The 14,345-nt window shown below is 48.5% G+C and overlaps 1 protein-coding gene across 2 annotated transcripts in view; it reads right to left on the bottom strand.

Annotated features, from left to right (window-relative positions):
- The window catches only part of TAF2 (TATA-box binding protein associated factor 2), a 250,202-nt gene that overhangs the window by 80,985 nt on the left and 154,872 nt on the right, over positions 1–14,345 (bottom strand). For both annotated transcript variants that reach the window (XM_063924457.1, XM_063924456.1), the window contains exon 18: positions 10,281–10,391. In XM_063924457.1, coding sequence (XP_063780527.1) covers positions 10,281–10,391 — 111 coding nt within the window. The remainder of the gene's footprint in view (positions 1–10,280; positions 10,392–14,345) is intronic.

Below are 14,345 nucleotides of genomic sequence, written 5' to 3'. Positions count from 1 at the left end.
CAGACGGGACGCCATCATGTCCACCTTTGGTAATTCCCAACGGTTTACAATTATGTGGAAAACTTCCCCATGAAGTTCCCACTCTGCCGGGTGGAGGTCGTGCCTACTGAGGAAGTCTGCTTCCCAGTTTCCATTCCCGGAATGAAACACTGCTGACGGTGCTATCACATGATTTTCCGCCCAGCGAAAAGTCCTTGCAGTTTTTGCCACTGCCCTCCTGCTTCTTGTGCCGCCCTGTCTATTTACGTGGGCGACTGCCCTGATGTTTTATCCCACTGGATCAATACCGGCTGACCTTGAAGCAGAGGTCTTGCTAAGCTTAGAGCATTATAAATTTACCCTTAGCTATATTTATGTGGAGAAAAATCTCCAGACTTGATCACACTCCCTGGAAATTTTTTCCTTGTGTGACTGCTCCCCAGCCTCTCGGGCTGGCCTCCGTGGTCACCAACATCCAAAACTGAATGCCGAATCTGCGGCCCTCTAGAAGATGAGCACTCTGTAACCACCACAGGAGAGACACCCTTGTCCTTGGATATAGGGTTATCCGCTGATGCATCTGAAGATGCGATCCGGACCATTTGTCCAGCAGATCCCACTGAAAAGTTCTTGCATGAAATCTGCCGACTGGAATTGCTTCGAAGGAAGTCACCATTTTTTTACCATGGCCCTTGTGCAATGATGCACTGATTTTAGGAGGTTCCTGACTAGCTCGGATAACTCCCTGGCTTTCTCTTCCGGGAGAAACACCTTTTTCTGGACTGTGTCCAGAATCATCCCTAAGCACAGGAGACTTGTTGTCGGGATCAGCTGCGATTTTGGAATCTTTAGAATCCACCCCTGCTGTTGTAACAGTATCCGAGATAGTGCTACTCCGACCTCCAACTGTTCCCTGGACTTTGCCCTTATCAGGAGATCGTCCAAGTAAGGGATAATTAAGACGCCTTTTCTTCGAAGAAGAACCATCATTTCGGCCATTACCTTGGTAAAGACCCGGGGTGCCGTAGACAATCCAAACGGCAGCGTCTGAAACTGATAGTGACAGTTCTGTACCACGAACCTGAGGTACCCTTAGTGATAAGGGCAAATTTGGGACATGGAGGTACGCATCCCTGATGTCTCGGGACACCAGATAGTCCCCTTCTTCCCGGTTCGTTATCACTGCTCTGAGTGACTCCATCTTGATTTGAACCTTTGTAAGTGTTCAAATTTTTTTAGATTTAGAATAGGTCTCACCTAGCCTTCTGGCTTCAGTACCACAATATAGTGTGGAATAATACCCCTTTTCTTGTTGTAGGAGGGGTAATTTAATTATCACCTGCTGGGAATACAGCTCGTGAATTTTTTCCCATACTGCCTCCTTGTCGGAGGGAGACCTTGGTAAAGCAGCCTTCAGGAGCCTGCGCAGGGGAAACGTCTCTACATTCCAAACTGTACCCCTGGGATACTACTTGTAGGATCCAGGGGTCCTGTACGGTCTCAGCGTCATGCTGAGAGCTTGTCAGAAGCGGTGGAACGCTTCTGTTCCTGGGAATGGGCTGCCTGCTGCAGTCTTCTTCCCTTTCCTCTATCCCTGGGCAGATATGACTCTTATAGGGACGAAAGGACTGAAGCTGAAAAGACGGTGTCTTTTTCTGCAGAGATGTGACTTAGGGTAAAAACGGTGGATTTTCCAGCAGTTGCCGTGGCCACCAGGTCCGATGGACCGACCCCAAATAACTCCTCTTCCTTTATACGGCAATACACCTTTGTGCCGTTTGGAATCTGCATCACCTGACCACTGTCGTGTCCATAAACATCTTCTAGCAGATATGGACATCGCACTTACTCTTGATGCCAGAGTGCAAATATCCCTCTGTGCATCTCGCATATATAGAAATACATCCTTTAAATGCTCTATAGTCAATAAAATACTGTCCCTGTCAAGGGTATCAATATTTTTAGTCAGGGAATCCGACCAAGCCACCCCAGCTCTGCACATCTAGGCTGAGGCGATCGCTGGTCGCAGTATAACACCAGTATGTGTGTATATACTTTTTATGATATTTTTCCAGCCTCCTGTCAGCTGGCTCCTTGAGGACGGCCCTATCTATAGACGGTACCGCCACTTGTTCTGATAAGCGTGTGAGCGCCTTATCCACCCTAAGGGGTGTTTCCCAACGCGCCCTAACTTCTGGCGGGAAAGGGTATACCGCCCATATTTTCTATCGGGGGGAACCCACGCATCATCACACACTTCATTTAATTTATCTGATTCAGGAAAAACTACGGTAGTTTTTTCACATCCCACATAATACCCTCTTTTGTGGTACTTGTAGTATCAGAAATATGTAACACCTCCTTCATTGCCCTTAACGTGTGGCCCTAATAAGGAATACGTTTGTTTATTCACCGTCGACACTGGATTCAGTGTCCCTGTCTGTGTCTGTGTCGACCGACTAAAGTAAACGGGCGTTTTAAAACCCCTGACGGTGTTTTTGAGACGTCTGGACCGGTACTAATTGTTTGTCGGCCGTCTCATGTCGTCAACCGACCTTGGCGCGTGTTGACCTTATCACGTAATTCCCTAAATAAGCCATCCATTCCGGTGTCGACTCCCTAGAGAGTGACATCACCATTACAGGCAATTGCTCCGCCTCCTCACCAACATCGTCCTCATACATGTCGACACACACGTACCGACACACAGCACACACACAGGGAATGCTCTGATAGAGGACAGGACCCACTAGCCCTTTGGAGAGACAGAGGGAGAGTTTGCCAGCACACACCAAAAACGCTATAATTATATAGGGACAACCTTATATAAGTGTTTTCCCTTATAGCATCTTTTTTATATATTTCTAACGCCAAATTAGTGCCCCCCCTCTCTGTTTTAACCCTGTTTCTGTAGTGCAGTGCAGGGGAGAGCCTGGGAGCCTTCCCTCCAGCCTTTCTGTGAGGGAAAATGGCGCTGTGTGCTGAGGAGATAGGCCCCGCCCCTTTTTCGGCGGCCTCGTCTCCCGCTCTTAACGGATTCAGGCAGGGGTTAAATATCTCCATATAGCCCCCGGAGGCTATATGTGAGGTATTTTTAGCCAAAAAAGGTTTTCATTTGCCTCCCAGGGCGCCCCCCTCCCAGCGCCCTGCACCCTCAGTGACTGCCGTGTGAAGTGTGCTGAGAGGAAAATGGCGCACAGCTGCAGTGCTGTGCGCTACCTTAAGAAGACTGAGGAGTCTTCTGCCGCCGATTCTGGACCTCTTCTCGTTTCAGCATCTGCAAGGGGGCCGGCGGCGAGGCTCCGGTGACCATCCAGGCTGCACCTGTGATCGTCCCTCTGGAGCTAATGTCCAGTAGCCAAGAAGCCAATCCATCCTGCACGCAGGTGAGTTCACTTCTTCTCCCCTAAGTCCCTCGTTGCAGTGATCCTGTTGCCAGCAGGACTCACTGTAAAATAAAAAACCTAAGCTAAACTTTTCTAAGCAGCTCTTTAGGAGAGCCACCTAGATTGCACCCTTCTCGGCCGGGCACAAAAACCTAACTGAGGCTTGGAGGAGGGTCATAGGGGGAGGAGCCAGTGCACACCACCTGATCCTAAAGCTTTACTTTTTGTGCCCTGTCTCCTGCGGAGCCGCTATTCCCCATGGTCCTTTCAGGAACCCCAGCATCCACTAGGACGATAGAGAAAATAAGATTTTACTTACCGATAAATCTATTTCTCGTAGTCCGTAGTGGATGCTGGGGACTCCGTCAGGACCATGGGGAATAGCGGCTCCGCAGGAGACAGGGCACAAAAGCAAGCTTTTAGGATCACATGGTGTGTACTGGCTCCTCCCCCTATGACCCTCCTCCAAGCCTCAGTTAGGTACTGTGCCCGGACGAGCGTACACAATAAGGAAGGATCTTGAATCCCGGGTAAGACTCATACCAGCCACACCAATCACACCGTACAACTTGTGATCTGAACCCAGTTAACAGTATGATAACAATGAAGTAGCCTCTAAAAAAGATGGCTCACAACAATAATAACCCGATTTTTGTAACAATAACTATGTACAAGTAATGCAGACAATCCGCACTTGGGATGGGCGCCCAGCATCCACTACGGACTACGAGAAATAGATTTATCGGTAAGTAAAATCTTATTTTCTCTAACGTCCTAGTGGATGCTGGGGACTCCGTCAGGACCATGGGGATTATACCAAAGCTCCCAAACGGGCGGGAGAGTGCGGATGACTCTGCAGCACCGAATGAGAGAACTCCAGGTCCTCCTCAGCCAGGGTATCAAATTTGTAGAATTTTACAAACGTGTTCCCCCCTGACCACGTAACTGCTCGGCAAAATTTTAAAGCCGAGACCCCCTCGGGCATCCGCCCAAGATGAGCCCACCTTCCTTGTGGAATGGGCACTTACAGATTTTGGCTGTGGCAGGCCTGCCACAGAATGTGCAAGCTGAATTGTACTACAAATCCAACAAGCAATAGTCTGCTTAGAAGCAGGAGCACCCAGCTTTTTGGGTGCATACAATATAAACAGCAAGTCAGAATTTCTGACTCCAGCCGTCCTGGAATATATATATATATATATATATATATATATATATCTATATATTTTTAGGGCCCCGACAACGTCTAGCAACTTGGAGTCCTCCAAGTCCCTAGTAGTCGCAGGCACCACAATATGTTGTTTCAGGTGAAACGCTGACACCACCTTAGGAAGAAACTGGGGACGAGTCCGCAGTTCTGCCTTGTCCGACTGGAAAAACAAATATGGGCTTTTTTAAGACAAAGCCCCCAATTCTGACAATCGTCTGGCCGAGGCCAGGGCCACAACATGGTCACTTTCCATGTGAGATATTTCAAATTCACAGATTTGAGCGGTTCAAACCAATATGATTTTAGGAATCCCAACACTACGTTGAGATCCCACGGTGCCACTGGAGGCACACAAGGGGCTGTATATGCAATACTCCCTTGACAAACGTCTGGACTTCAGGAATTGAAGCCAATTTTTTCTGGAAGAAAATCTACAGGGCCGAAACTTGAACCTTAATGGACCCCAATTTGAGGCTCATAGACACTCCTGTTTTCAGGAAGTGCAGAAATCGACCTAGTCGAAATTTTTTCGTGGGGCCTTCCTGGCCTCACCCACGCAATATATTTTCACCACATGTGGTGATAACGTTGTACGGTCACCTCCTTCCTGGCTTTGACCAGGGTAGGTATGACTTCTTCCGGAATGCCTTTTCCCTTAGGATCCGGCGTTCAACCGCCATGCCGTCAAACGCAGTCGCGGTAAGTCTTGGAACAGACAAGGTCCCTGCTGGAGCAGGTCCTTTCTTAGAGGCAGATGCCACGGTTCCTCTTGGAACAGACATGGTTCTTGCTGAAAGCAAATCCCATCTTAGCTCCCGAGGCCATAAGTCCTCTGTGAGCATCTCTTGAAGTTCCGGGTACCAAGTCCCTCTTGGCCAATCCGGAGCCACGAGTATAGTTCTTACTCCTCTACGTCTTATAATTCTCAATACCTTGGTTATGAGAAACAGAGGAGGGAACACATACACCGACTGTTACACCCACGGTGTTACCAGGACGTCCACAGCTATCGCCTGAAGGTCTCGTGACCTGGCGCAATACCTGTCACGTTTTTTGTTCGGGCGGGACGCCATCATGTCCACCTTTGGTCTTTCCCAACGGTTCACAATCATGCGGAAAACTTCCCGATGAAGTTCCCACTCTCCCGGGTGGAGGTCGTGCCTGCTGAGGAAGTCTGCTTCCCAGTCATCCACTCCCGGAATGAACACTGCTGACAGTGCTAACACATGATTTTCCGCCTAGCGAAAAATCCTTGCAGTTTTGACCACTGCCCTCCTGCTTCTTGTGCCGCCCTTTCTGTTTACGTGGGCGACTGCCGTGATGTTATCCCACTGGATCAATACCGGCTGACCTTGAAGCAGAGGCCTTGCTAAACTTAGAGCATTATAAATTTGCTCTTAGCTCCAGTATATTTATGTGGAGAGAATTCTCCAGACTTGATCACACTCCCTGGAAATTTTTTCCCTGTGTGACTGCTCCCCAGCCTCTCAGGCTGGCCTCCGTGGTTACCAGCATCCAATCCTGAATGCCGAATCTGCGGCCCTCTAGAAGATGAGCACTCTGTAATCACCACAGGAGAGACACCCTTGTCCTTGGATATAGGGTTATCCGCTGATGCATCTGAAGATGCGATCCGGACCATTTGTCCAGCAGATCCCACTGAAGAGTTCTTGTGTGAAATCTGCCGAATGGAAGCGCTTCGTAATAAGCCACCATTTTTACCAGGACTCTTGTGCAATGATGCACTGACACTTTTCCTGGTTTTAGGAGGATCCCGATTAGCTCGGATAACTCCCTGGCTTTCTCCTCTGGGAGAAACACCTTTTCCTGGACTGTGTCCAGAATCATCCCTAGGACCAGCAGACGTGTCGTCGGAACAACTGCGGTTATGGAATATTTAGAATCCACCCGTGCTGTCGTAGAACTACTTGAGATAGTGCTACTCCGACCTCCAACTGTTCTCTGGACCTTGTTCTTATCAGGAGGTCGTCCATTCTCTTTGACGACGAATCCTCATTTCGGACATTACCTTGGTAAGGACCCGGGGTGCCTTGGACAATCCAACGGCATCGTCTGAAACTGATAGTGACAGTTCTGTACCACGAACCTGAGGTACCCTTGGTGAGAAAAGCAAATTTTTGGGACATGGAGGTAAGCATCCCTGATGTCCCGGGACACTATATAGTCCCCTTGTTTGCTATCACTGCTCTGAGTGACTCCATCTGAATTTGAACCTTTGTAAGTGTTCAAAAAAAATTTTTGATTTAGAATCGGTCTCACCTAGCCTTCTGGCTTCAGTACCACCATATAGTGTGGAACAATACCCCTTTCCGTGTTGTAGGAGGGGTATTTTTATTATCACCTGCTGGGAATACAGCTTGTGAATTATTTTCAAAACTGCCTCCCTGTCGGAGGGAGACATTGGTACAGCAGACTACAGGAACCTGCGAGGGGGGAAACGCCTCGACATTCCAATCTGTACCCCTTGGATACTACTTGTAGGATCCAGGGGTCCTGTACGGTCCCAGCGTCATGCTGAGAACTTAGTAGAAGCGGCGAAGGGCTTCTATTCCTGGGAATGGGCTGCCTGCTGCAGTCTTCTTCCCTTTTCTCTATCCCTGGGCAGATATGACTTTTATAGGGACGAAAAGACTGAGGCTGAAAAGACGGTGTCTTTTTCTGCAGAGATGTGGCTTAGGGTAAATAACGGTGGATTTTCCAGCAGTTGCCGTGGCCACCAGGTCCCATGGACCGACCCCAAATAACTCCTTCCCTTTATACGGCAATACATCTTTGTGCCGTTTGGAATCTGCATCACCTGACCACTGTCGTGTCCATAAACATCTTCTTGCAGATATGGACATCGCATTTACTCTTGATGCCAGAGTGCAATATCCCTCTGCGCATCTCGCATATATAGAAATGCATCCTTTAAATGCTCTATAGTCAATAAAATACTGTCCCTGTCAAGGGTATCAATATTTTTAGTCAGGGAATCCGACCAAGCCACCTCAGGTCTGCACATCCAGGCTGAGGCGATCGCTGGTCACAGTATAACACCAGCATGTGTGTGTATACATTTTAGGATATTTTTCAGCCTCCTATTAGCTGGCTCCTTAAGTACGGTCCTATCTGTAGATGGTACCGCCACTTGTTCTGATAAGCGTGTGAGCGCCTTATCCACCCTGAGGGGTGTTTCCCAACGCGCCTTAACTTCTGGCGGGAAAAGGTATACCGCCAATAATTTTCTATCGGGGGAAACCCACGCATCATCACACACTTCATATAATTTATCTGATTCAGGAAAAACTACAGGTAGTTTTTTCACCTCACACATAATACCCTTTTTTGTGGTACTTGGAGTATCAGAAATATGTAACACCTCCTTCATTGCCCTTAACGTGTGGCCCTAAAGGAAAATACGTTTGTTTCTTCACCGTCGACACTGAAATCAGTGTCCTTGTCTGGGTCTGTGTCGACCGACTGAGGTAAATGGGCATTTTACAGCCCCTGACGGTGTTTGAGACGCCTGGACAGATACTAATTTGTTCGCCGGCCCTCTCATGTCGTCAACCGGCTTACAGCGTGTTGACATTATCACGTAATTCCATAAATAAGCCATCCATTCCGGTGTCGACTCCCTAGAGAGTGACATCACCATTACAGGCAATTTGCTCCGCCTCCTCACCAACATTTACCTCATACATGTCGACACACACGTACCGACATACAGCACACACATAGGGAATGCTCTGATAGAGGACAGGACCCACTAGCCCTTTGGGGAGACAGAGGGAGAGTTTGCCAGCACACACCAAAACGCTATAATTATCCAGGGACAACCTTTATATAAGTGTTCCTCCCTTATAGCATTTTAATATATGTACATATCGCCAAATCAGTGCCCCCCCTCTCTGTTTTAACCCTGTTTCTGTAGTGCAGTGCAGGGGAGAGCCTGGGAGCCTTCCCACCAGCATTTCTGTGAGGGAAAATGGCGCTGTGTGCTGAGGAGAATAGGCCCCGCCCCCTTTTCGGCGGGCTTCTTCTCCGGAGTTTTTGATATCTGGCAGGGGTTAAATACATCCATATAGCCTCAAGAGCTATATGTGATGTATTTTTCGCCATACAGGTATTATACATTGCTGCCCAGGGCGCCCCCCCCCAGCGCCCTGCACCCTCCGTGACTGCTGTGAGAAGTGTGCTGACAACAATGGCGCACAGCTGCAGTGCTGTGCGCTACCTGATGAAGACTGAAAGTCTTCTGCCGCCTGGTTCCGGACCTCTTCATCTTCAGCATCTGCAAGGGGGGTCGGCGGCGCGGCTCCGGGACGAACCCCAGGGCGAGCCCTGTGTTCCGACTCCCTCTGGAGCTAATGGTGTCCAGTAGCCTAAGAATCCAATCCATCCTGCACGCAGGTGAGTTGAAAATCTCTCCCCTAAGTCCCTCGATGCAGTGAGCCTGTTGCCAGCAGGACTCACTGAAAATAAAGAACCTAAAAACTTTTTCTAAGTAACTCTTTAAGAGAGCCACCTAGATTGCACCCTACTCGGACGGGCACAAAAACCTAACTGAGGCTTGGAGGAGGGTCATAGGGGGAGGAGCCAGTACACACCATGTGATCCTAAAAGCTTGCTTTTGTGCCCTGTCTCCTGCGGAGCCGCTATTCCCCATGGTCCTGACGGAGTCCCCAGCATCCACTAGGACGTTAGAGAAAAAAAGTATATGTTATCAGCGCTGTCTAAAAGTTTATAAAAGCACCAAATTTCATGTGCCCCCCCCGTTTTTTCCTCCCTGTTACTTGCAGGAGCTTGGAGGTCCGGGCCAGCGTCTCTTCAGCACTGCAGAGATAGAGAAAGATGGCGTTGGTGAGCAATGTGCGGCTAAGCCCCGCCCCTTCCCGGAGCGCTGTAGCCCGCTCAAATTCAAAAAGATTTACACCGGCGGGGGTACTCTATACGGTGTCCGGACATTGTATAATCCCTTTTTGCCAGCCACCGACCTCAGTAACTTGCTGCCCAGGGCGCTCCCCCCCAGCGCCCTGCACTCTGTGAGTGCCGTTGGTGAAGTGAGTGGGAGCACGGAGCGCAGCGCTACCGCTGCACTGTACCTCGTTACTGAAGTCTTCTGCCGTCCTGCAGTCTTAGGTTCTTCTAATACTCACCCGGCTTTTTTCTTCTGGCTTCTGTGAGGGGGCGTGACGGCGCGGCTCCGGGAACAAGCAGCAAGGCGAACCAAGTGATCGAACCCTCTGGAGCTAATGGTGTCCAGTAGCCTAAGAAGCAGAGCCCTTAACTAAGAAGAAGTAGGTCTGATTTCTCTTCCCTCAGTCCCACGATGCAGAGAGCCTGTAGCCAGCAGGTCTCCCTGAAAATAAAAAAACCTAACATAAAGTCTTTTCAGAGAAACTCAGTAGAGCTCCCGTCACTCCTGGACACAAAGTCTAACTGAGGTCTGGGGGAGGGGCATAGAGGGAGGAACCAGTTCACACCCAGTCAAAGTCTTTTTAGTGTGCCCAAGCTTCTGCGGATCCCGTCTATACCCCATGGTCCTTTTGGAGTCCCCAGCATCCTCTAGGACGTAAGAGAAAACACAACCTTCAGCTTTCTTATGGCGGAACATTGCTTCCAACAGCCTCACAATGTGAAGAGTTCCTATGACTGTAACAAACCAAAGAGTAACAAAACAGTGATAAATAGCATCTTACCTTGTTCTTTCGGTTATCATTGTATTTAATAAGGTCTAAGATAAAGCAAAGAACATCTTTTGGACACAGGTTGTGAACATCTCTCAGCAAAGCCATAGCCACCGGCATAGTCTGCAAGATAGTAGGTTAGAAAGAAAAGTTTAATACATGGCACTACCCATATTAAAGAGAAGTAATATATATGAAGTCTTTGGGGATCAATTTCCTTTTATGTGGGCTTTGGGGGTGAGAGAGGGGGGGGAACAAGAGGTGAATAAAATAAAAAAGGATCTACGGTACTTTATACTTGCAAAGGCAATATGCATAGAAAAATAGGGTGCCCGTATTACATGTACTCCTTTAATTTAACACACAAATTCCCCCCGTATTGTAGAGGTGTTATAGCAGCAGAACTGGTGTGTAAAATATCCAGGTCATCGCCCCAGCTAGTAGGGTGGGGAGGCTTTAATATGAAACATTTTATTAGAGTGAACATCGCCTTTAACAGTTTTTTGGGTAGACTGGATGCTAAAGTCCATCCAATAATAATATAATAAGAGACACAAAGCAAAAAATAAGAATTTACTTACCGATAATTCTATTTCTCGGAGTCCGTAGTGGATGCTGGGGTTCCTGAAAGGACCATGGGGAATAGCGGCTCCGCAGGAGACAGGGCACAAAAAGTAAAGCTTTAGGATCAGGTGGTGTGCACTGGCTCCTCCCCCTATGACCCTCCTCCAAGCCTCAGTTAGGATACTGTGCCCGGACGAGCGTACACAATAAGGAAGGATTTATGAATCCCGGGTAAGACTCATACCAGCCACACCAATCACACTGTACAACCTGTGATCTGAACCCAGTTAACAGTATGATAACAGCGGAGCCTCTGAAAGATGGCTCACAACAATAATAACCCGATTTTTGTAACTATGTACAAGTATTGCAGATAATCCGCACTTGGGATGGGCGCCCAGCATCCACTACGGACTCCGAGAAATAGAATTATCGGTAAGTAAATTCTTATTTTCTCTATCGTCCTAGTGGATGCTGGGGTTCCTGAAAGGACCATGGGGATTATACCAAAGCTCCCAAACGGGCGGGAGAGTGCGGATGACTCTGCAGCACCGAATGAGAGAACTCCAGGTCCTCCTTAGCCAGGTTATCAAATTTGTAGGATTTTACAAACGTGTTTGCCCCTGACTAAATAGCCGCTCGGCAAAGTTGTAAAGCCGAGACCCCTCGGGCAGCCGCCCAAGATGAGCCCACCTTCCTTGTGGAATGGGCATTTACATATTTTGGCTGTGGCAGGCCTGCCACAGAATGTGCAAGCTGAATTGTATTACACATCCAACTAGCAAAAGTCTGCTTAGAAGCAAGAGCACCCAGTTTGTTGGGTGCATACAGGATAACAGCAAGTCAGTTTTCCTGACTCCAGCCGTCCTGGAACCTATATTTTCAGGGCCCTGACCACATCTAGCAACTTGGAGTCCTCCAAGTCCCTAGTAGGCGCAAGACACCACAATAAGCTGGTTCAGGTGAAACACTGACACCACCTTAGGGAGAGAACTGGGGACGAGTCCGCAGCTCTGCCCTGTCCGAATGGACAAACAGATATGGGCTTTTTTGAGAAAAAAACCACCAATTTGACACTCGCCTGGTCCAGGCCAGGTCCAAGAGCATGTTCACTTTTCATGTGAGATGCTTCAAATCCACAGATTTGACTGGTTTTAAACCAATGTGTTTTGAGGAATCCCAGAACTACGTTGAGATCCCACAGTGCCACTGGAGGCACAAAAGGGGGTTGTATATGCAATACTCCCTTGACAAACTTCTGGACTTCAGGAACTGAAGCCAATTCTTTCTGGAAGAAAATCGACAGGGCCGAAATTTGAACCTTAATGGACCCCAATTTGAGGCCCATAGATACTCCTGTTTGCAGGAAATGCAGGAATCGACCGAGTTGAAATTTCTTCGTGGGGCCTTCCTGGCCTCACACCACGCAACATATTTTCGCCACATGTGGTGATAATGTTGTGCGGTCACCTCCTTTCTGGCTTTGACCAGGGTAGGAATGACCTCTTCCTGAATGCCTTTTCCCTTAGGATCCGGCGTTCCACCGCCATGCCGTCAAACGCAGCTGCGGTAAGTCTTGGAACAGACATGGTACTTGCTGAAACAAGTCCCTTCTTAGCGGCAGAGGCCATAAGTCCTCTGTGAGCATCTCTTGAAGTTCCGGGTACCAAGTCCTTCTTGGCCAATCCGGAGCCATGAGTATAGTTCTTACTCCTCTACGTCTTATAATTCTCAGTACCTTAGGTATGAAAAGCAGAGGATGGAACACATACACCGACTGGTACACCCACGGTGTTACCAGAACGTCCACAGCTATTGCCTGAGGGTCTCTTAACCTGGCGCAATACCTGTCCCGTTTTTTGTTCAGACGGGACGCCATCATGTCCACCTTTGGTAATTCCCAACGGTTTACAATCATGTGGAAAACTTCCCCATGAAGTTCCCACTCTGCCGGGTGGAGGTCGTGCCTACTGAGGAAGTCTGCTTCCCAGTTTCCATTCCCGGAATGAAACACTGCTGACAGTGCTATCACATGATTTTCCGCCCAGCGAAAAGTCCTTGCAGTTTTTGCCACTGCCCTCCTGCTTCTTGTGCCGCCCTGTCTATTTACGTGGGCGACTGCCGTGATGTTTTATCCCACTGGATCAATACCGGCTGACCTTGAAGCAGAGGTCTTGCTAAGCTTAGAGCATTATAAATTTACCCTTAGCTATATTTATGTGGAGAAAAATCTCCAGACTTGATCACACTCCCTGGAAATTTTTTCCTTGTGTGACTGCTCCCCAGCCTCTCGGGCTGGCCTCCGTGGTCACCAACATCCAAAACTGAATGCCGAATCTGCGGCCCTCTAGAAGATGAGCACTCTGTAACCACCACAGGAGAGACACCCTTGTCCTTGGATATAGGGTTATCCGCTGATGCATCTGAAGATGCGATCCGGACCATTTGTCCAGCAGATCCCACTGAAAAGTTCTTGCATGAAATCTGCCGACTGGAATTGCTTCGAAGGAAGTCACCATTTTTTTTTTATTTTTTTTTACCATGGCCCTTGTGCAATGATGCACTGATTTTAGGAGGTTCCTGACTAGCTCGGATAACTCCCTGGCTTTCTCTTCCGGGAGAAACACCTTTTTCTGGACTGTGTCCAGAATCATCCCTAAGCACAGGAGACTTGTTGTCGGGATCAGCTGCGATTTTGGAATATTTAGAATCCACCCCTGCTGTTGTAACAGTATCCGAGATAGTGCTACTCCGACCTCCAACTGTTCCCTGGACTTTGCCCTTATCAGGAGATCGTCCAAGTAAGGGATAATTAAGACGCCTTTTCTTCGAAGAAGAACCATCATTTCGGCCATTACCTTGGTAAAGACCCGGGGTGCCGTGGACAATCCAAACGGCAGCGTCTGAAACTGATAGTGACAGTTCTGTACCACGAACCTGAGGTACCCTTAGTGATAAGGGCAAATTTGGGACATGGAGGTAAGCATCCCTGATGTCTCGGGACACCATATAGTCCCCTTCTTCCCGGTTCGTTATCACTGCTCTGAGTGACTCCATCTTGATTTGAACCTTTGTAAGTGTTCAAATTTTTTTAGATTTAGAATAGGTCTCACCTAGCCTTCTGGCTTCAGTACCACAATATAGTGTGGAATAATACCCCTTTTCTTGTTGTAGGAGGGGTAATTTAATTATCACCTGCTGGGAATACAGCTCGTGAATTGTTTCCCATACTGCCTCCCTGTCGGAGGGAGACCTTGGTAAAGCAGACTTCAGGAGCCTGCGCAGGGGAAACGTCTCGACATTCCAATCTGTACCCCTGGGATACTACTTGTAGGATCCAGGGGTCCTGTACGGTCTCAGCGTCATGCTGAGAGCTTGTCAGAAGCGGTGGAACGCTTCTGTTCCTGGGAATGGGCTGCCTGCTGCAGTCTTCTTCCCTTTCCTCTATCCCTGGGCAGATATGACTCTTATAGGGACGAAAGGACTGAAGCTGAAAAGACGGTGTCTTTTTCT

Source organism: Pseudophryne corroboree, chromosome 5 (assembly GCF_028390025.1).
Source record: "Pseudophryne corroboree isolate aPseCor3 chromosome 5, aPseCor3.hap2, whole genome shotgun sequence".
Classification (NCBI taxonomy): domain Eukaryota; kingdom Metazoa; phylum Chordata; class Amphibia; order Anura; family Myobatrachidae; genus Pseudophryne; species Pseudophryne corroboree.
The sequence above is the reverse complement of the archived record's forward strand: the minus strand, read 5'-3'. Positions and strand labels throughout refer to the sequence as shown.